We start from the raw sequence: 23154 nt of genomic DNA on the forward strand, positions 1-23154 counted from the left end.
GGGATCTGTGCCCTCATCACATGTGAATTCTACCTTTAAAAGAAGAAGTGTGAACAGTTAATAACAAGCCTAAGGTGTTCAGGGGTAAAGTGAGTGATGTCTGTCACTGACTCTGAAATGCAGCAAATACTTGAGATGGATCGATGCGTGGTTAAGGCAAGGGAATGTGGAGAGCCACGAGTGTGGTAGGGCAGAGGAAAATGTTCACTGCATAACCAGCGCTGGGTGTCTGAGCATTCACTGTCAAATTCTCACAACTTATCTGTATGTTTGAAATTTTTCATATTAGAATGTTGGGGGAGGTCTCTTGCCTTCCAAGATGGCCCACACTCCATGGAGTGTGTATCTCCCTGAATAAACCTTCTTTCACTTTACTATGTCTTGCTCTTGAATTCTTGCCTGCACAAAGCCAAGAACCCACACTTGGCGGCCATCCCAGGGACTCAGACATGACTTGGGATGTGACCATCCTCTCGCACCCCACTCTCTTTCCTGCAACATCTTTTCTGGCACCCAATGCGGGGCCTCCAAGGCCGTAATCTCGATCTGCCTACTGGGCTACGGCTCCCCTCTGAAGGGTGGCTGGGACTTATCCTGAGCCATGCAGATTCGAGTAGCCCGTTAAGTGGCAGCTGACATCGCCTGCAGGGTCTGGCAGAGAGCAGTTCTCTGGCCGTGAAGAAGCGCACTGAGGCCAAGGCTTCTCCCCCTCCGTCTTTCTCATTCTCCTATTGCTCTACCTCTTTGGACTTGAAAAGATCCACCCAGACGACCACCAAACATCCAAATTAAGACTGCGCGGCAAGTAATTGACAACTTGGTTGGGTCTAAAGAACTCCTGCCAGGGGGCTTATCTGGTGGCGCAGTGGTTGAGAATCTGCCTGCCAATGCAGGGGACACGGGTTTGAGCCCTGGTCTGGGAGGATCCCACATGCCACGGAGCAACTAGGCCCGTGAGCCACAACTACTGAGCCTGCGCGTCTGGAGCCTGTGCTCCGCAACAGGAGAGGCCGCGATAGTGAGAGGCCCGCACACCGCGATGAAGAGTAGCCCCCGCTTGCCGCAACTAGAGAAAGCCCTCGCAGAGAAACAAAGCCCCAGCACAGCCAGAAATAAAAAAAATTTAAAATGTTGGGGGTAAAGAGTCAGGGATCCGAATCACAACAAACTTTTCAGCAGCAGCACTGAAAGCTAGATCACTTTCAAAACACTGACAGTAAATGCTTTCTGGCCTAGGCTTCTATACCCAGCCAGACTATCAACCAGGAGGAAAGGTAGAAGAAAGACCCTTTCAATCATTCAGGGTCTCCAAAGATTCCCCTCTCTTGCATTCTTTCTCAGGAGCCTACAAAAGGGCTGTGCCTCATATCCAAACAAAAGATCAACCCAAGAGAGAGGACAACATGGGATCCAGGAAGCCTGGCTTCCAATTCAGGAAAGAAGTAGAGGAAATCTCAGATGACGGGGAAGGCAGGCGTGGAGGCAGAGGGGCCAAAGAGCTACATTCTCATTTCCCATAAAAGCAAGTCAACAGACAACACCGGAAACTGGGAGCAGTGAGGGGGGTGGAGGGAACAAAACTGGCAACAGAGTAATATTATTTGGAATCAACGAGGTAAATACCAAAATCCTCAGCTAAGAAAAGGTTCAAGTGGGGCTCCTGGCAGGGAGGATGGGAGGGGAGCAGCCAGCTGACACCCTCCCACTGAGAGGTGGGGCCCATCCCCTCCCTCAAACCTGGGAGCCAAGTGTGACACCACAGTGCTGGGATGGTTCTCTGCCTAGCCTCTCGGAAGACTGGAAGTTTCTGCCTTGCGCTCTGAGTCCCACGCGGAGTTAAGACTGATCACCATCCTGGAGAGGCCTCTGGAGTGAAACTAAAGGGAAGAGGAGGGCCCCGCCGCTCCCCCAGGATACGAGGCAGGTGAGTACTCACTAACGCCACAGGATGCAAGGCTCGCCGGCACAAACCAGACTCCTGACCCACAAAATCTCGAGATCATAAAATGGTAGTTTTTTTAAGCCATCTGCTTTGGGTGGCTCATTACCAGCAAGAGGCGAGGGGAACAGCAGGAACTGCTGTTTTTTTGTGACAAGATTCAGAACTATTTTTTCACTCTCTAAATTATGTGGATGTTTAATTTAGACAAAAGTAACTAAAACACTTCTTTTTTAATTCAATATGAAGGTAAAGCCAAGTAAAATCTTAAGCCTTAAAAGAAAAAAAAACTAAAACAGCATCTAGCCTGGCAGGCCCACCCTGGCACCCGTGCCCACGCAGCACACACCCCTCTCCCTATTCCCACACCCGCACCACACGCAGTCTCTCCGAGAGCAGGGAGACAGCCACAGACTCAATAGCAAGCAGCTGAAGGGGAGGGGGATGCCCTAGGTCACAAATTAAGTGCCTTACTTATTTGAAAAGAGAAGAAAAGGGCCGCGCGAGGGCATGCAGGCCATTCCCGCGGCAGCACGCGGCCACGCGGCAGGGCAGCAGAGCTCAGGGCTTGTCCCGGGCATGCACCGGCAGGTCCCGGAGGCAGCTGACGCGGCCCCCCTCCTGCTTTCCAGGAGGACCCGGGCAGGCCTCCCAGGCCCCGGGGTGAAGGGTGACAAAGGCTCCACCAGACCCTCACGGGGAGGACACAGGGGCTGTCGGCATCTGTCAGAGGAGATGCATTTCAGGCTAAATGTCAGCATCTGCTGCTGCCTCCTGCACCGGCTGTGGCTCCCCTGGGAGGCCTCTATCCTAACCTCGAACACGTGCAACCCCCGCGTCCAAGGAGAGCCAGGCGGCACTAACCTGGCACTCACAAAACCTGGGCAGGGAGCTGCCGTGAGGCACGGAGGTGGCACTGGCCGGCCGGCTGGGTGGGTGCAAACACATGAATTGTAGCTGCGGGCGGGAGGAATATCAGGTGCATCTCTACGCCCCGAGGGCTCGACTCCTACATTAAATCCCTCCCACTGGAACAGCCGGCTCCAGTTTCAGTGAGAGCGAGCGTGAGAACAGGTCCTGCTCCGGCCAGGCAGCCACAGCCACGGCTTCCACCTCCCAGCCTCTGGTAAGTACCTACTATTTCTTCTCAAATGCGAGTTTTCTTTCAATACTCCTCTCAGATGTATCTTAAACTATCTACTCAGTGAATCACCTGCCCAGAGTTTCTCTGCCCTGCTCTTTTCTCCGCGGATTACTCAGGACCCAGCAGGTGCACTGCTGGAAAGGAGACCATTGTTACAAAACTTTTAATAAGGCTTACACTTTATTCTAAGAGTGTAAACAAGTTTATGTGGATATATGAAGTTCTCATTTCTACCATAAAATTCATAAACTATTTAAGTTATTTTTGATGTGGACCATTTTAAAAGTCCTTATTGAATTTCTTACAATACTGCTTCTGTTTTATGTTTTGGTTTTTTGGCCACGAGGCATGTGGGATCTTAGCTCCCCAACCACGGATCAAACCCGTACCCCCTGCAATGGAAGGCAAAGTCTTAACCACTGGACCACCAGGGAAGTTCCAAAATTCATAAACTTTAAACCAAAACTCAAATTGATGTTATTGCTTATCTGTTCCTCACCTCAAAAATAAACTACAGGTTTCAACATAAAAGGATCATATATATGCATATATATAATTGCTGACCTTAATTTATAATTTCTTTAATTTAAAAACCTTTTATTAGGATTTAAAATAAGTGCTGTTTTGACATAAGCTTACCAAAAAAAAAAACCACCTTAACTAAAGAGGATCCCTGTATATACAAAAGGGGTTTTCTTACTCTTATAAAGTTTCTCATAAATCTGCATGAAAACCATTATTGACCAAATTATTCATCAAACTTGACCAACATCAGACTTAATGCAATCAAAACCTGTCTACATTTGTTATCATGATTTGTATTTTGTATTAGCCAAGTCCTTGCAATGCTTTAACGTGGTGCTTTAAGGTAAGGAGGCAGGCTGGTGGTTAAGGGTTCTGGCCCTAGGGAGGTGCCCCAAACGTTAAAGCTGTGCATTCACTGCTAAGCACTCTGTCTGTAACCCAGGATCTCTGGCTGAAACCAGAAAGAGCCCCTGGTGGTCTTCCTGGATCCATTCTTCCAAACTATATGCCAGAAAACTGTCTTTTTCCCTAGGTTACGGTTGCCCTGAAGTTTATCCTTCATTTTAAAGAACCGAAAGTCTGGGAGGGAGTGGTGGTTAATCACTGGAAAAGCTCAATTGGAGTAAAACTCACAAATCTCGTTCTTGCAACACCCCAGTGGGTAGGTGACAATGGCGTGTCCCTGAGTTATGCAATAATGCCACATCACAATATCGTAATTATAGCATGCCCTTCAGAACGCGCTACCTGGTGAGGCTCCCTGCCAGGCAGCTGGACACCACCGGGGAGGGCTGAGGATTATTCCAGCGCAGAAGTTACTGCACATGACATGCATAGCTGGCCGGCACGTCACAGCCATGCCCTGTAAAGTTAAGCTATAATTACCTCTATTGTGTCCTATCAAAGTTCAAAAAAAATCTTTCTCTTGCCTATTATTTCTGACTTCAAACCCCCTAGAAAATTATTAAATATGCCAGCCACTCACTGTTACCCTAACAGCTGGCAGCTACATTCATAGTCCACACTTAGGAGGCTACTGAGAGACATGCACTGGCACCTCAGTGCTTCAGAAACAAGCAGATAAAGCCCTGTGGACACAAAACCACGGGCTGCTCAGAGCGCCGTTTGGGCACCACCGTCCAGCTGCCCAGGCCTGTGGGAGGGGAGGCCAGACTGGCTCCCGGGCTTCTGCAGGGGTGACAGGCTCCTGGGACACAGGCAGGGGTGACAGCGCATGAGGAGTCACAGGAGGGCGTTCTGAAATGGAACAGGCTCAGGCCAGACGCCGTGGTGTCTCTGTGGCGCTGCTCCCCACCCTCTCCCCTCAGCACTGGGTCCCAACTCCGCTGAGGGCACAGCTCTGAGGGCAGGCCTCGTGCCAACAGCTGCTCGCAAGGCAGGCAGGGGCGCCCTCCTGCATTCGAGGACAGCACCCTGACCCTGACCTGACATGCAGGGCTCCCAGCACCTCCTGCTGACCCAGTGGGAAGTGAAAGAAGGGTGAAAAACACTGTCCCACACACATCCTTCTAGGACTAGGCCAACATCTGCATTTTTAGCTAACATGCTAACAGTGCAGTTCTCCGAGGAAAGCCGAACCCAGGGCTGTGCTTTTTTAACCTCTCCCTGTGCAACCCCCCAGCCTGTACCAGCCTTCCCAGGACAAGGATGGTGAGACACGAATCTTATCACCTTTAGAAAAAACTTCACCTCTGACTGCTAATCCGAACTTACTACAAACAGTTAAATTCTGGATTATATTGTTTAGGCGACAACACCCTTTTTCCACTGCCAGCCTGCACCAGGCCTGGCAGATATAAGCTGACCAGAGACGGGCAAACCCCATCTCTGCAGGTGGCTAGAGCGACAGCGCCCCGGGCACTAGGCTTTAGCTCCTCATCCTTGTAAGCCTCGCCTGGGCAGGACAGAACTCACAGACTGACATCACCTCCTGGAGGCTGTGCCCCTTAGAAGCTTACAGAAGCCTCAATCTTATCCTGCTTACTTCTCTGACATTATTGCTTTTTTTTTTTTTTTTTTTTTTTTTTGCGGTACGCGGGCCTCTCACTGTTGTGGCCTCTCCCATTGCGGAGCACAGTCTCCAGATGCGCAGGCTCAGCGTCCATGGCTCATGGGCCCAGCCGCTCCGCGGCACGTGGGAACTTCCTGAACCAGGGCACGAACCCGTGCCCCCTGCATCGGCAGGCAGACTCTCAACCACTGCGCCACCAGGGAAGCCCATTATTGCATTTTTTATAACCCAGTGAACTAGCCTGTCTCCTTCAGCATCTGAAGCAGCTGCGCTCCCTTGTTTTAACTAGCGAATTGTGTAACCCTGAGAGGTCAGTTTACTCAGTTACTAAAACTACTGCTCCTGTGACTCCATCCAGGCTCTCCTTGCAACAATTATACCCTAGAATACTCTCACCTCCCAGAACAGCAGTACCAAGGAAACCATCCCCTGAAAACCTCTTTACTGTCCTTGTAAGCTAACTGACCACAGAACAAGAAGTTCAGACCAAACCTGTGGGCACAACATCATTTGACGGAAAAAAGGTATATATTAACATAAGAGCAATGATTTCCCAAACTATTATTTTGGGTAATGCTATGATAACTTACATACAACTTGCCTCCTATAAACCTTTGAGAAAACTTAACCAAAGTGGGTTTATTTCTACTTTTGCCTAAAAGTATGAGCAATATTAAATAATACTGCTTCTGAAGCTAACACCATCATTATCTTAAATCCGAGGGGGTTTTCGGCTGGTTTGGGCTCGCGTGTCCTGGGTGCGGCAGATGTGTGTCTGCATCCACTCATGGTACCACCAGGACTCTGCGCTCACACTTGATAAACGTTTTGCAACTGTCATCATTTTGATCACGATGCTTCCAGCTAGTGATGAAATCATCAGTTTTCAGGTCTTTGCCATAACATATCCTATACAATCATGGGAACCTGACTTGCAGAGGTTCTCACGCCTTCAGAACCAGGGAGCATAATGGGACGTGCCAGCACAGGCCGCCCTGACTTATCAGGCTGGCCCCGAGCTGGCTGGAATCGCTTCCTGACGGGAGGCAGGAAATCGTGCTTTTATAGCCCAGGGCATACCTGCCCCACAAGGTATGAACTGAACTCATACAGAATTATTTCACATTCTCCCTTACTAAGAGGGGAAATCAGGAAGATGCAAAGCTGTGACCACGTGTTTAACTGTGCTGGGCTTTCACATTGCCGTGCAGCTCACACAACTGCTCACGGGAGAGGAGGAGGGCGAGCAAGCTGCAAAGCCGCAGAGCCAGGCACCAGGTGCCGCCAGCCTGGCTTCTGTCCACCCGACACCCTGCCAGTTAGCACCCCCAAAGAGGGCCTGGGGACGCCCTCTCCAATTAGGGGGTAGCCAAAAATCTCATTTCTCCTCCAAAGTACGTGCCTGAGCACCCCTGCTCTGCAGAAACTCTCCCCGCAACAGAAGGCTGCAAGCCACCCAAAGCACCTCTTAGTAAAGAAACATGCCTTTGAGGGAACGGGATGATGAAACAGGTTAATAGAAGCAGCTTCTTGGGGGGAGAGTGGTTCCTTGTGTTTTTAAGAAATATGAAAAAATGAGTAGAGGAATCAGTTTGCTGAGAATAAGATCAGATAGCTTTTTTAGAATTTAAGATATCCAAGTGAAATTAAAACTGCACTCCCTCCCCCCTTACACCCTCCTCCCACAAGCTACCCATTACCTCATCTGATGCGTGAGATGGCAAGGAGAGTAGCTACATTTTATTTTGTGAAAACAAGTCTCTTAGATTTCCCATGTGTATTTCTCTATTTTTAAAGGGCTGCTTTCCAGCTCAATGTTTTAACCAACCCGATGTCTAGAAGGCGATGCTTTACACAAGCAATTTCACGAGACTCAGAACTGTCCATATTTACTTATTCCTTAAAGCAAAACTGCAGTTGAAAAGTTATTTCCTTTTAACTTTATTTTTCTAAGTGTTTAAAAATATCCAGAAGCTAAATCCTTTTTACATTTTCTATGCAAATTAAAGTGCAGGCCTTGATTCCTCACACCCACTCCCCCAGCCCGCCCCACCCACAGGCTTTCTCTAAGACACAGTCACCCCATGGGCTGGTCCTGGACACGCAGCCGCGCCCGGCCCTGCTGAGATCCTCCCAGACCTCACGTCTTTGTTCTCAGCTTCGGGTTATGAGGCAGGGGTGTGCAGAGCAGCCTCTGAAGGAAACCCGGGGGGAGGTTAAGCTTGGGGGATAGGCAAGGACAGGAGGACCCTGGGGAAGATATCCAGAAGCCCCTTCGTACACGTTAAAGGCTGGGATGGGTTCCTCCCAGGATCCAACCATCTGTAAAATTAGGCACCACTCACTCTGGTTTCCTCTATTTTTTAAAAAAATTTTATTTATTTATTTATTTGGTTGTGCCGGGTCTTAGTTGCGGCAGGCAGGCTCCTTAGTTGCAGCTCGCAGGCTCCTTAGTTGTGGCATGCAAACTTTTACTTGCAGTATACATGTGGGATCTAGTTCCCTGACCGGGGATGGAACCCAGACCCCCTGCATTGGGAGCGTGGAGTCTTAACCACTGCATCACCAGGGAAGTCCCACTCTTGTCTCCTCTTACCAGGAGGGCTGCTAAGCTTTTCTGCCTTTGGTTAAGGCCAGGATAGGCAGGGATGGGCTAGTGCGTGAACTCACTCCATGCCATCTGTGAGGCGGGCAAGTGGAAGGCAGCAGTGCACGAGGACATCTGCTCACTCACTGACTCACAGCATCTTAATATCATTCAAATCAACATAAACACAGCACTTAAGTTTGTATTTGGGCCAACACAAATGCTACTTACCCAGAAAGCTGACTTTTCATTTGTGAATTTAGAAACAGGGTCGGGCGGGGGGGGGGCATTTTTAAATATTCTTCACTTTTAAATACTCCCTCATAGAACAGAACACTGTGATTAAATAGGGCAGATGGACTGAAGGTTACAATCACACGTGCCTTGTTCTCAGTGAGCACAAATGTGAACGTCACACACACGCATGAGCCCGGACCTCCTCAGGTTCACGTTAGAGCAGTCAGGCCAGCACAGTGATGGGACTCAGTCCAGAAACTCCAGGCACATGGATGGGGGTGGGATCTCAGTGATCACTCAGCCTGGTGGGTCCACAACCTTCCTGGCACCTGAGGCCTCAGATCACAGGCTAAAGGTTCCCAAAACTCAAAAGAGTTACAGGTATTCTCTGAAATGACACTAAACACTCCTGCTACCACACTCGCCTGGGACCAGACTTGAGAAAACAGAGAACGCTGTAGGGGTGGCGCCCAGGGTAGTGAGGAGGGGTGGCTGATGCCCGTCCCGTACCTGCCGCGCAAGAGCACTTACGTCCTCTGCACCTGCAGAGGCCTCTGCTTCACCTCCTCCGTGACCCCGGGGTTCTTTGTTAGCCTGTTAGCCATCGTTCCAACACTAAGGCTCTGCTCCTCCATTGCAGCTCCCAGTCCCCAAATGAACGAGACTTCCCTGGTCACACCCACAGCCCGTGGAGCCGGCTTCAAGTAAAAGCACTCAGACAGGAAAGCGAAGGGGAAGCAGTGACCTGCTTCCTTAAAAATCACCAAAGCTGAACTACGCAGGAGCCAGCAGGGCTCAGACGCCAAACCACAGAGGGAAAATGAGCCTTCTCAAAGAGCGAAAACCAAAAAAGCCACATTACATCCCCAGGCCCCCAGGAAAGCCCTTCAAGTACAAGTGTTTCCAGTGTCCCTTTACTTGCAACGAAAAGTCACATCTTTTTAATCACATGAAATACGGCCTCTGTAAAAATTCCATCACTTTAGTGTCCGAGCAAGATCGCATTCCCAAGTGTTCCAAACCGAACTCTTCAGACCCTAAGCCAACCAATCAGTCCGACCCCATGGCAAAGCCCACCTCCTCCAAGCCCGTCCCAAGTGGGCTCTCACACCTGGACACCAAGCTCCAACATGGCCTCGCCAAGGATGACATCAAGGAAAATGTGGACCTGCATGCATGCGGGCCCCACAGGTGCCCCGGACAGAAGCCCACTCTCCACAAGGAAGCAGCACCCCTGAGTCCAGCTCCAGAAGCCACCGCGGGCACCCAGCCTGTGCTGGAAGGCACTACCCGGCCTTCAGCATTCATGCCAGTTGGCGAGCACAGACTCAAAGGGCAGGAACTCACCGAGGCTCCTGAAGCGCTGACCCTGACCCAGCCCCCAGCCAAAGCTGCCTCCTTCCACACTAAGTCTGCCTTTCATGCCCCTGGCTATGCGTGGAAAGCTGGCTCACCTTTCCTCACACCTGAGTTTCCACATAAAATCCCATCCACAAAGGGGTTTGGTGCCACTTCGCCGTACGTGCACCCCACCATCGCAGAGTACCCGCCTCACTTTTACACAGAGCACGGACTGGCCACCATCTACTCACCGTACCTACTCGCAGGGAACTCGCCCGAGTGTGACAGCCCCCTGCTGTCCATCTACGGGGCCCAAGACCAAAGACATTTCCTGCCTCACCCAGGGCCGATCCCTAAGCACCTGAACCCAGCTCCATCCACATACGACCATTACAGATTCTTCCAGCAGTATCACTCCAATCTGCCGATTCCTTATGGATTTTATAGACCAGAGTCTGCATTTTCCTCCTACGGCCTCAGACCCCCACCCGTTGATGGTATTTCACAAGATCAAAGCTCACACCTACTGGAAGAAGCTGCCCTGGCCTACCCGGCCTGGAGTCCATCCAAGTTAAACTCCCACAAAAAACACACAGAGTTTGAGAAAGAGAGTCCGACTCCCGAGGCTAAAGACCTTTCCAGAGATGGGCAGAGGGACACGGAAGGGACCAAAATGAGCCCACGTGCAGGCAGCGCAGCCACAGGCTCCCCGGGAAGGCCGAGCCCCACCAATTTCACGCAGACAAGCCAGCCCTGTGCCAGGCTGTGCAGCCTCTTGGACATGCCGGCCTCTGGTGCCCCAGGAAGTCTCCATCCACCAGAACAGAGCCTCACAGCCTTCAAGCCTGTCAAGAAGAACACGGAGCGCCCACATTCCCAGGCCCCAGAAAACAGAGCTGCATCTCCAGAAAGGTAAGAGAGTCCATTTTCAAAACCTCCGAAGTAATGTCTCTGGTTGTGCTTAATCAGAGGAGCTGGTACTTGCCCAAACCCCCCACGGGCAATGGCCCTCAGCAAGGTCCCTGTGACTCCCTCTCTGTGTCTCTTCCAGCCTCGAGGCCGTGAACGCAGACGCTCTGGCTCAGATGGGGAGCCTGGAAGCTGCACCCTCCAGCCCAGAGGACGACTCCAGGGCAGCCCCTCTGAACCTCTCCACGAAACCAGAAGCTGAGCCGGCCACTATACACACCACTGCCTATGGAGAATTTGTGGAGCCACAGGACGCGCCCCTCAACCTCTCGGTGAAGGACCCCTGCAACGCCCTGACTTCGAGGCCCTCTGTCCGCAGCCGCCCGAGAGGGGCCGAACCCGCGGCTGCCCCCACCCCAACTCCTGCTCCGCAGTCGGAGACAGCAAGTTCTGGGGCCGGGCCCGACCCCAGCTCTGTGGAGATCCCTGTGCCCAGCCCGGCTGGGAAGGCCCAGGACACACGCTCAGCTGACAGTGACGAGCAGAAGCAGACTGCGGCCGTGGCCCTCTGCCAGCTGGCGGCCTACAGCCCAGGGAACGTCGAGCCCGCTGCCCAGGAGCCTGCCTGCCAGGTAGACGCACCCACCCCCAGAGCCCCTGAGAGCCAGGAGGCTCAGTGCGACCTCAGAACCAAAGGGCAAAAGAGGACGAGCCCCAGGGATGCAGGGAAGGCCCAGCAGGGAACCAAGAAGGCAAAGCCCAGCGACACAGCCAGAGTGTTCACACTCCGGAAAAGAACGCGGGTGTCTTAGAGCCACCTCTGGCCAGCCACAGGCTGCAGCCACAAGCACGCCTTCCGGTGCAGGCGAGACAGCAGCAAACCTCCATCTGGCCCTTGCTTTTTTATCTGGTACATTTTTACAACGCAGTTTTCTTCTTCTCAACAAAAAAATTAAACTAAACCTGCAGCTCAATTCAGTTTTGTAAATACTAAGCATGAACACTAAAAGGTGCTTCTACTTCTGGTTGTAAAATACTTGAATGACTCACACTGTAGGACCTGATGAAATGCATAGGACTAAAAGGTAACTTTTAGGTGTTAGCATCTTAGAGGAAATCTCTTTAAAACATTTTTCTTATAAATATCTCAGCACTAGAACAAATTGTTTTAACTGTTTTTCTATTAAATCTACTGTGTGTTTTGAAGTAAATAACAATTACTGGGGGAAAATGCCAGGCAAAGACGTTTCCAGTACTAGCATGAAAGTTCTGTGTGTAAAAACACTGTGATTTGTTATGACTGAATAATACACAGACAGCAAGAGGCTATTTATACAAGTAATTTATTTCCATTGGGGAGAATGCATTGCTGGGGAAGCTATTCTCAACATGCTCTGTCTTCACAACTCATTCAGACTCGTTTTCCACTTCCTAAAATGATGTATATGTTGCTAATTTTCCAGTAAACTCATAGGTGAACTTTAAGGATACATAAAAAGAAGACAAGCATAAACTCTGTGTTATACAATATTTTGCCACAATAAATAAACTCAATGAAAAAGAGAAAAGAGCTGAGGCAGCAATTAAAACTGAGGACGAGGGTACATCTGTGTGTGCATGTGAGGGCGTGTGCACGTGTGCATGTGTCTGCTGTCCACCGGTAGTCATCGAGCCCGGGGGAGTGCAGGCATCCGGGGGCACCTCTGGAGACCAAGCATACAGGGCCTGGCTTCACAAGGGCCCTTCCCCACTGTTCAGAGGGTGTTTCTCAGCAATGCACTGCCTGGGAGCGGGGCAGGGGCTCAAGAAAGGGCCTGGAAACAGTGGCGCCGAGCTGAGCTGACTGGGTGAACCCTCTCTCCACAAGATGGGCAGTTTCAACTCACACTTTGACCAAAACAGAGGTGGTCCCAATAGAGCCATCCAATGAGCATTCAACGAAAAAGCACTGCCAAAGCTAACGCCTGCCGTTCCCAGTGACGTGCACATACAAGGTCTCTCAGTTTTCAGAGCTAAAAATTAAAAATTTTTAAATAAAAAGTTGATCTGGAACCTTGCCTTGTTCTAGATATAAGCACTACTCACCAGAAGATAGCCTGAACTAAAAACCCATCTTGTTAAGTTGCATTCCAATAAAATGTTATTTTCGGTTATTTTGATCAAGTTTGTACTAATAACTAATCCTGTAAAAACTCAATCTAGAAAACTTAAATGCTTACTACCTTTTGGCAAAACAAAATGTAAGAGTTAAAGTTTGGATTCGCAGACATCCTCTTGCTGAAGATACTTGACAGGGAGATCAGCAAAAGATTCTCAAGCACAGAAACCTGTCACATTAAGGAAAAATTCTCTAGGAAAAGTAAATGGAAATACAGGTTCAAGAAGATAAAGAATAAAATCCCTGCATTTTAGATGGAGGATGGTGGATTCCAAGGTACCATGATGACTGGATTCCACCAGACATACTTAAAACAGTGATACAATAGCTTTGTTTTAAAATGACACTATTCAGTATGGCAAATAACCTGCCTTGCAGCAAGTTAAATTTATACAAAACTGATATCAACTCACAGGAGGGATGCAGAGCTTGTCATATTCTTTTAGGGTAAATAGGAGGCCGCTGTTACAAACAGCCCCTAAATCATCCAGGATGGCCCACGAGCCCCTGCCACCCATCCGAGGTGTGCCCACAGACAGACACCACTAATCCAATGCGTGCACTGTCACGACCAGAAACCGATGCATACCTGTGCAGCCTTCACTGGCATGCCTGGGCTCTCCTTTTTTTATATACCAATATGCTTTGACAAAGACCAAAAACAGGGTACCCCTGCTTTCCAGCAAGTCCATACCCTGTGGGAAGCAGAGCCAGGCCTCAGAAGCCTCCAGGACTGGGACCCAAAGCCTCATGCCCTAGACACAAGCTCTCGCCTTGTGCCTTACACACAAGAACATAAACCTTCCGGGGCCCAAAGATTCTGAGGACACTGTTTTATAGCTCACCCAAAACTGTCCGCCACCATCTTAAGTGACAAGAAGAGGAACCAGAGACGGTAAACAACTGTCCGGTCTCCTGCAACCACACAGGCCGGGAGCCCAGCACTGCCTGCAGATGTTCACGGTGGAGCCATATGTGTGCCTTCAGCCCTGTGGACTCCTCCCGCCTAATGCAATTCCTCCAAAAGGTCACCTGCATGCACACAGCCGCAGAAACCATGCAGGCTCTCTGTAACTATCCTTACAAGCACAATGGGGTCTTAGATCTTTGTAACAAAAAAAAGAAAAAAAACCAGTCTTGGTGGTTTTTCAATGACAGTACCTTTCTCCATTCACATATAACCCGACTTCAGAGCTGGAAGTTTCTAACCTTTACATACAAAAAGCGATAAACCCTCAAAAAGTTAAATACAGAATTACCGCGTAACCCAGCAATTCCACTCCTAGGCATACACCTAAAAGAAATGAAAACAGGGATTCAAACAGATACGTGCACCCAATGTTCATTAGCAGCATTATTCACAATAGTGAAAAAATGGAAATAACCCAAGTATCCACTGACAGATGAACAGATAACTAACAGGTGGTCCATCCACACAAAGGAATATTATTCAGCCACAAAAAGGAATGAGGTTGTGGCACAAGCTACAACATGAATTTAACCTTGAAATTCTGAGTAAGGGACTTCCCTGTTGGCACAGTGGTTGAGAGTCCGCCTGCCGATGCAGGGGACGTGGGTTCATGCCCCGGTCCGGGAAGATCCCACATGTCGCAGAGCAGCTGGGCCCGTGAGCCATGGCCGCTGAGCCTGTGCGTCCGGAGCCTGTGCTCCGCAACAGGAGAGGCCACAACAGTGAGAGGCCTGCATACCACAAAAAAAAAAAAAAAAAAAGACTCTGCGCTCCCAATGCAGGGGGCCCGGGCTCAATCCCTGGTCAGGGAACTAAATCCCACCTGCATGCTGCAACTAAGAGTTCGCATGCCACAATTAAGGAGCCCACGAGCCACAACTAAGGAGCCCACCTGCCGCAACTAAGACCCAGTGCAACCAAATAAATAAGTAAACAAATAAATAAAAATACAAAAGTTAAAAGAAAAAGAAATTCTGAATGAAATAAGTCAGACACAAAGGACAAATCTTGCATGATTCCACTTATATGAGGTTCCCCAGAGCAGGCAAACTCACAGAGGCAGATAGATTCATGGGTATCAGGGCTGAGGGGAGGGGGAAGGGGGAATTAGTGTTTAAGGGGGACAGAGTTTCTGTTTGGGAACGTGAAAAGTTTTGGAAATAGATGGTGATAGTAATGGTTGTACAACATCGTAAATGTAGCTTATGCCACTGAATCGTACACTTAAACATCATTAATGTGGCAGATTTCTATGTCGTACATATTTTAAAATGTTTTTTAAAAATTAATAGTGTAATAGACTAAAGCCATTGACTTAGATACTTAAAATAGGTCAACTGTATGTTAGGTGAACTATATACCCCAATAAAGCTGAAAATAACCTCTAAAAGGATCCTTGAATTCACACTGAAGAAAACAAAAGTACTAACAAGCCCCTTTGCAACAGTCTCACCAGCAGCCCACAGCCATCTACCCCTACCCCTGGTTTAATCTTCGACCAAAATACTCCGCTCCCAAGGGCGGGAGAGGGCTGAGTATGAAATGAAGCACACACACACTTTCACTCAAGGAGAAAAGCATTTTAATAGAGAAAAACACAACTCCTACTCCACACACTAAGCCACAGACGTCACATTATGGCTGTCACTTTTCTTACAGGCTGGAATGTCCAAACAGCTCAAAACTGCACAAAGGTTAAAAATCAGGAAAGTGCACAATCATCAGGAGAATGGGAAAGTGCCAGGAGGGGTCAGGAGCAGTGAAGAGTGGGAACCCAGGCACAAAGGACCATGGGGAGGGACTGGTCGGGAGACAAGAGAGGTCAGCACTCTGCAAATGAAGGCTGTGGCCACAGCCAGGACTCACCCACCGGCGCAGGCTGACCCCAGGCCCCACAGCCACTCCACCAGGGAGGCGGTGCAGCAGCCACAACTTGCAGCCCCTTCCAGAAAGACAGGAATGCCTCTGAGGCTGACTTTGGCTTGAGGACCACCCCCCCAGAAGCCCTTCCTTAGACCACACAGCCCACCAGTACACCGCCACCCATACCCCAGCCCCACAGCTCTCGGGGTCAGACGGTGGCTCTGCCACCCTTACCAGCATTTCCCTAGTAACTGCACAGTTCATCCTGTCTTGGTATCTTCTCAGAGTACCCAGACTAACGCTAGAATGCTATTCAGAGGCTAGCTTTTGGATGATGTCTCAGAATACAGCCAAGTAGGGAGCGCCACGAATTGGTCCCTCCACCAAACCAACCAGTAAGCTGGCAAAAACAGAGAGAATCAAGTTTTTCAGCACTCTGGAATCTAATCAAAAACCTGCCACAACCAGGAGAGTGCTTAGTGAAGGAGGAGGCTACTAAATTTCAACATTTAAGAAACCTCTAGGGACCTCCCTGGTGGCGCAGTGTTTAACAATCCGCCTGCCAATGCAGGTGACACAAGTTTGATCCCTGGTCCGGGGAGATCCCACATGCCGCAGAGCAACTAAGCCCACGAGCCACAACTACTGAGCCCACGTACCACATCTACAGAAGCCTGCGCGCTCTAGGGCCCACGTGCCGCAACCACTGAGCCTGTGTGCCGCAACTACCAGAGCGCATGCACCTAGAGCCCATGCTCCGCAATGAGAAGCCTGTACACCGCAATAAACAGTAGCCCCCACCCACCGCAACTAGAGAAAGCCCACGCACAGCAACAAAGACCCAATGCAGCCATAAGAAAAAAAGAAAAAGAAACCTCTGTTAGGTCACCGGCTAAATGCTAAGATAACAGAACAGAGGCTTCAGTGACCAAACATAACAGGGAATACAGTTGTTGCAAAAAAAAGGTCTGGAAAAAGTCACTAAATAAAGAGACGACTAACAGTCTTCAACAGCAACAGCAGCAAACTGCTGGCAAGGGAGGAGAACCTGATTTCCAGAGTTACCACATAATAAAATGTCAGAATGTCCAGTTTTCAACCAAAAAATAACAAGGCACATGAAGAAACAGAAAACTATGGTCCATTCACAAGAAGAAAAAGAAATTGACAGAAACCACCCCTGAGGAAGGCTAGACAGTGTCTTACAAGACAAATACCCTAAATCAATCTTCTCAAATAAGCTCCAAGACCTAAAGGAAACAAGAGAACAATGTTTGAAAAAACACAGAATGTCAATAAAGAGACAGACTATAATAGAGATCACAAAGAAATTCCAGAACTGAAAACAGAGTAACTGAAATGAAAAAGTCAGCTGAGGAAGGAGAACAACAGCAGATCTGAGCAGGCAGAAGGAAGGACCAGAGAACCTGAAGACAGGGCAATCCAAACTATCCAGTCTGAGGAGCAGGAGAAAAGAGAGTAAAGAAAAATGAACGGTAAGTGTTAGACCCATCACCTCTGGAGCCTACTCCAGGACAAGACCACTGTCGCCTGCATGATCTCTCCCAGGCAGGAGACAGCACAGCTCCACGACCCACTGGCCACACAAAAGGTCTGCAGAGAGGCTCAACTCATGTGGAGGGCACCACAGGCAAGAGGCGGCCAGCCACTCAAGTGAAGATCATGGGCCAACTCATCATATGTGACATCTCAGGTTTTTGGCCACAGCTTGACACTTTTCATCTACAACAACAACAACCATACACTCTCATTCTGGCTGCTTGTGGTCGGTGGACACTGCTGACATCATGAGATACGACAGACACACACATGCCAGTGGGTCTCAGGCATAAAAAGCAGAGAGAGCGCTTTGGTCTCCTTCAAGTTAAACTGGAGTTGGCACCACACAGGTGGAGACTTCATCTTGACCCACCACACCCTCACATACCCACACACCCTCACACATCTATTTTCACAAATAAGTGTGTAAGTCACTTAGGATGGAACAAGAGTAAATAAAAGCACAGTAGTACATCTCTGTGGCCTTGGGGTAGGCAATGACTTCTCAGATATGACACCAGGGGCACAAGCAACAAAAGAGAAGACTGATAGATAACCAGACTTAAAACTTACAACTTCAGTGCATCAAACAATACCGTCGGAAAAGTGACAAGACAACCACAGAGGAGAGAAAATATCCACAAATCATACATCTGATAAAAGACGTATCTGTAAAGAACTCATAACAATAAAAAGACAAATAACCCAATTTTTTAAATTAGCCAAGGACGTGAATAGACATTTTGCCAATGAACATATCCAAATGGCCAAGAAGCACATGAAAAGATGCTCAACACCATTAGTCAGCAGGGAGATGCAAATCAAAACCACAGTAAGATACCACTTTACACCCACTAGGATGGCTATTTTCAAAAAAAAAAAAAAAAACAGAGAAAAACAAGTGTTGGAGAGGATGTGTGGAAACTGGAACCCTCATACGCAGCTGGAGGAATGTAAAGTGGTGCAACCATTTTGGAAAAGGGTTTGCAGTTCCTCAAAAAGTTCAAGACAGATTTAGCATGTGATCCAGCAATTCCACTCATAGGTCTATACCCAAGAGAACTCAAATCACATGTCCACACAAAAACTTGTATACAAATGTTCAGGGCAGCATTATTCATAATCACCAAAGGTGAAAACCCAAATGTCCATCAACGATGACGGGATAAACAAATGTGTATCCATACAATGGAATATTATTCAGCCATAAAAAGGAATGAAGTACTACTGCTACGTGGTGCAGTAGGGATGAATGTTAAAAACATTACACTAGGGCTTCCCTGGTGGCGCGGTGGTTGAGAGTCCGCCTGCCGATGCAAGGGACACGGGTTCGTGTCCCGGTGCAGGAGGATCCCACGTGCTGTGGAGCGGCTGGGCCCGTGGGCCGTGGCCACTGAGCCTGCGCGACCGGAGCCTGTGCTCTGCAACGGGAGAGGCCACAGCGGTGAGAGGCCCGCGTACCGCAAAAAAAAAAAACCATTACACTAAGTGAAAGAGGTCAGACGAGAAAGACCACTACTGGAGATTCCATTTACATAAAGTGTCCAGAAAAGGCAAAGTTATAGAGACAGAAAAAGATCAGTGGTTGTCTAGGGCTGGTGGTGTTGAGGGAAAATGGGGAATGACTTTTCCTGAGTATAGGGTTTCTTTGAGGGAAAATGAGATTAGATTAAGATGATGGTTGCACAACTCTGTAAATATACTATAAACCACTGAACTGAACACTTTAAATGGGTGAATTTTATGGTATATAAATCATATCTCAGGGATTCCCCTGGCGGTGCAGCGGGTAAGACTCCGCACTCCCAATGCAGGGGGCCCGGGTTCGATCCCTGGTCAGGGAACTAGACCCCACATGCGTGCTGCAACTAAGAGTTCGCATGCCACAACTGGGGACCCCACATGCCACAACTAACGAGGCCTGGAGCCGCAACTAAGGAGCCCACGGGCTGCAACTAAGACCTAGCGCAACCAAATAAACAAATATTTTTTTTAAAATCGTATCTCAGTAAAGCTGCTACAAGAATAAGCAGAAAGAGCCCATAGAAACCAAGGGTCCTCTGCCCTGCTTGTGCTTCACAACGCCAAGCACACAGCCAGCACCTGCAACACCCCCACAGCTCAGCTGCTGAGCTGCACTGTTCTTTGCACAGACGTCCTTGTTCCGGACAGAAGTCGCCCTCGGGGTACATGGCGTCTTTGGTGACGCACTCCTGCACAGGGCCCTCTCCATCCTTCACAGGCATCCCTCCCTTCTGTCCACAGAGGCACAGCGGGCCGCTCGCAGGGACACCCACCACAGACAAGTGCCCCCATGCAGCCGGGCCCGAGAGCTGGCACGCGCAGGCCTGGAGTTCAGTGGTCTATCTGCACCAGCCGCACTGTGCCCCTGCTCAGGCCCACTGCCGAGCTTCCTCCCCATCCCCTCACTGGCGTAAGCCTTGTTCCCAAAAACCATGACGTCACTCCAGGGGCTAAACACAGCGGCAGTGCACACATTCTTAACGGGCAATAGCACCTTCACGAGGGTGAAACTGGTTCTGGGGGACAAGACAATCTCAGACATCACAACAGCTCGCGGCCCTCCAAATCCAGACCTACAGTGTACGTGTGCTATTAAAATTTCACAGCAGGGAGAAGAGGCATCAGGAATCAGAAAGGCCGACATAAGAAAGAAAGCTGAGAGCACAGGTCTGGAGGGCTCTCTCCTGCAACACTCATGATGATCAGGGAGGGCAGAGGCGTGGTGTGTGCTGACAGCCGGCCACACTGGGGAGGGGCCGGATGAAGCACCTCGACACGCATAAATGGTCTTGACCACACAAAACTGAGCTTCATACTCACCGTCCGGGAGTCGAGAAGGGAGCAACAGGCCTCGTCTGCTCAGTTCCGCCAGCGCCAGACACCCGCCATGCCAGGCGTTGTCTGTCTCCTGGAAACTGAAAGCACAAAGAGCCTGAGACCCAGCACGATGCCCTCCACAGCCCAGAGTGAAAGTCCACCCCCTGGGCCAAAAGCCTCACTAAAACCCTGAGTTTATAAAATATCGGTCAGTAACGAGATAAAGTACTCCAAATCAGCTGAAGATAACGGCCATGTTCAGGTCTCCGGAGAATGAGTAAAAATCCTGGGTCAGCCTCACACACCCCAGGGAGAGCAGCCCACACACGTGCCCACTGCACCTTCGGGCCAGAGCAGCTAGCTCTCTCAGCCGTTTAAGCAGTTGCGCCGCTCAAGAAACGCTGGGCTCACAACACAGTGACTGCACCAAATGAAGGTTAGGAAAATGTTCACAGGAAGGGCAAGGAGACCCCCTTTTCATGGAGCCCCTGCTGGCTTGAATGATGAATATTGAGATTAGGAAGTTAGAATAAAACAGCATATACAGAACTTGTTTTGTACTGTTTGAAACAGACTTTCAATAAACAACTGAAAAGCCACTCAACTCATAAGCAAAATTTCGTATTTAATAAAAAATTCCTGAAGTGGTTTGGAAGCTCTCATGTTTAAAGGTGCAGCTCTGGCATAATAACTAGCGAGAATAACTCTTTCTTACATCAACAACTGTTTCTTACATCAATAACTGTTCTGAGAGTTTCCACGCCTGGCTGCCAAAATAAACATGGAAATATACTTCACCCAAAAAACCAGAGAAATTACAGGACTTTCTCCAATTCTGAATAAATTAATTTGATGGCAAAGAAATGTTTAGGAAAACCAAATAAATTGCATCACTGGCTGGCAACAAACGCAAGAATACTCAGATAGGATAGAAGCTAGGCTTATCTTTTCACTCAAAATACACTTAGCAGTGTCTCCCACGTGCCAGGCCCTGCTCTGGGCTCTGCGGAGACACGCTGACCAAGACAGACACAAAAGCTGCCCTGGACCTCGCCAGCAACCAGTGACTCAATTCCAATTATAACTTTCTTAAGTTCCAGATGTTTATCAAATGTCTGTCCCAAAGACTATATGACCGTTTCCACAATTTAATATTGCACTTTGTGTACTTCAGGATTTCAGTTGGAGAGAAGTGCTTTCTGCTTTCCATAAAAGATTTAATAACATCTGGAAGAACCTGATAAAAGGTCAGCAGTACGATGACTCACTTATCACTAAAACAATCGCCAGTCACGCCATCGTTTCTCAACTAAACGGGTGTGCGCTGTAGCTTGTCAACAGCTGTGGACAGTGCAGGACCTTGCGTCAGGCTGTAAAATGCCTGTGGCCCAAGGCGGCCGAGGAGGACCACGGTGTGCTGCCTGCACTGCTGCCTCTGCTCTGCCCACTCCAGGAGGACGTGGACCCTCTCCAAGGCCAACCTGCACAGCGGGGATGGACGCAGACACTAGGACGCAGAGTACCAAGTACCGCCAGAGCGCCCAGTGCCTGAGGGCAAGCTCCTGCCCCAGAGCCAAGCCCCAGACGACCATGGGAGGGCCCGGGGTCTCAGAGGAGTGGAGACAACAGCAAACAGAAGGGCCGAGACAGCAGGCTCAGGAGAGAGAGAGGGGCCAAGATGGGCTCGGGGCCACTGGCCTCACATCAGCAAGGGTACCCAATGAGGACCATCTGGAAGAGCAGAGTGGGGCGGCGTGGAGGGCGTGGGATGAGCGAAGAAGACGTTCTTATCCTTCCACCCACCTCATACCCACTGTCCCTAGAAGGACACGGAGAAAGGGGGACGGTGCGTGCAGGGTGCAGAGCAGAGGGGGACACCCCATCACCTTCATCTCCTTCTGAACTTTTAACTGCAAACAGCACTAGAACTCAAGGAAAAGCCTGGGAAGGAGCCGTGAAGAGCATTTCTTGCTGAGACGGGGCTGCTCCCGCGGCCACAGCAGCACCACCATGGCACACCCAGGACCCAGGCCGCAGGGCTGAGGCCCGTCTGCTGACTGGAGAAACCCGCGGGCTCAGTGCAGATGGCAGACACAGAGGACCCGGCAAGGCCTCCCGGGGTAGGCTGCTTGCACCCACCCTGGGCTGGTGGGTCTGGGCACCATCTCTGGGATCCTGTCCTGAGGCCATCGAGGGGCTAACGCGTGGTTTTCTAAGTGGTGGGAGGGGTAGGGGAGTGCAGGTACTGAAGGGCACCTGCACATTCTGGGGCGGGACCTGGGAGGGGAGCAGAGGGCCTGAGGAGGTCCTCTGGGGCTCAGTGGGAGGCCCCAGCCACATAATCTGGCCCAGAAACAGGGCAGGGAGCAAGGTAACAGTCCCAGGAGTCGGGTGTTCTTACATGTAAAGGAATTAGTGTCCTATTTCTGACCCACTGCAGAAATGGCTGGCAGCTCACCACATACCCCAGGAGGACACAAAAGGAGGAAGGAGACCAGAGCGGCCTCTGTGCTGGGTCGCCAGCCGGCCCGGCCACCCTGCCAACCTCACACCCCAGCCCAGCTGGTACCTGCTTCTCCCGGCTGCGCTGACTCCTTTCTATGGCCTGTTCTGCAATCAGGAGTTTCACGCCCATTGTGTAAGGTCCTGTCCAGGGAAAGACTGCCTCCCCGAGGGCCCACTCAGGCCCCTTCACTCAATGTTGCGTTGGGCTTCTGGCCTTGGGAATCCAGAGCAGTGAGACCATTTCTACCCTCCACAACCCAGACGCAAAGATCAGAGGAATTCATTAAAATGACAAAATGAAGGCAAAGCAGCATTTGGAGATTAACTAGGACGAGTGAAACTGGACTAAGGTTGCAGGCCGAGAGCAAGGAACATACATCTGACCAGAGAAGCATGTTTTGGGAGAAAAGATGCTAGCATTCAAGGGAGACACGTTGGGGTGAAGGGCTCACAGCCCTTGAGGCAGAGGCACAGCGGCTAGAGAAGTGACAGGGTTTGAGAGCCGGACGGGAGGGGACCCAGGAGCGCATGGGAGGGGAGACT

General features: G+C 49.9%; 2 protein-coding genes across 3 annotated transcripts in view; one reads left to right on the forward strand and one right to left on the reverse strand.

Moving 5' to 3' along the window:
* Positions 1-23154, reverse strand: part of TBCD (tubulin folding cofactor D) — a 184312-nt gene that overhangs the window by 106269 nt on the left and 54889 nt on the right. For both annotated transcript variants that reach the window (XM_029210935.1, XM_029210934.1), the window contains exon 13: positions 20110-20204. In XM_029210935.1, coding sequence (XP_029066768.1) covers positions 20110-20204 — 95 coding nt within the window. The remainder of the gene's footprint in view (positions 1-20109; positions 20205-23154) is intronic.
* ZNF750 (zinc finger protein 750) lies at positions 8213-12702 on the forward strand. The gene is made up of 2 exons (XM_029210943.1): positions 8213-10717; positions 10857-12702. The coding sequence occupies exons 1-2, from the start codon at positions 9285-9287 to the stop codon at positions 11524-11526; spliced, it is 2103 nt and encodes a 700-aa protein (XP_029066776.1). The 5' UTR covers positions 8213-9284; the 3' UTR covers positions 11527-12702.

Source organism: Monodon monoceros, unplaced genomic scaffold, assembly GCF_005190385.1.
Source record: "Monodon monoceros isolate NGI ecotype Baffin Bay Population unplaced genomic scaffold, NGI_Narwhal_1 Super_Scaffold_9, whole genome shotgun sequence".
Taxonomy (NCBI): Eukaryota; Metazoa; Chordata; class Mammalia; order Artiodactyla; family Monodontidae; genus Monodon; species Monodon monoceros.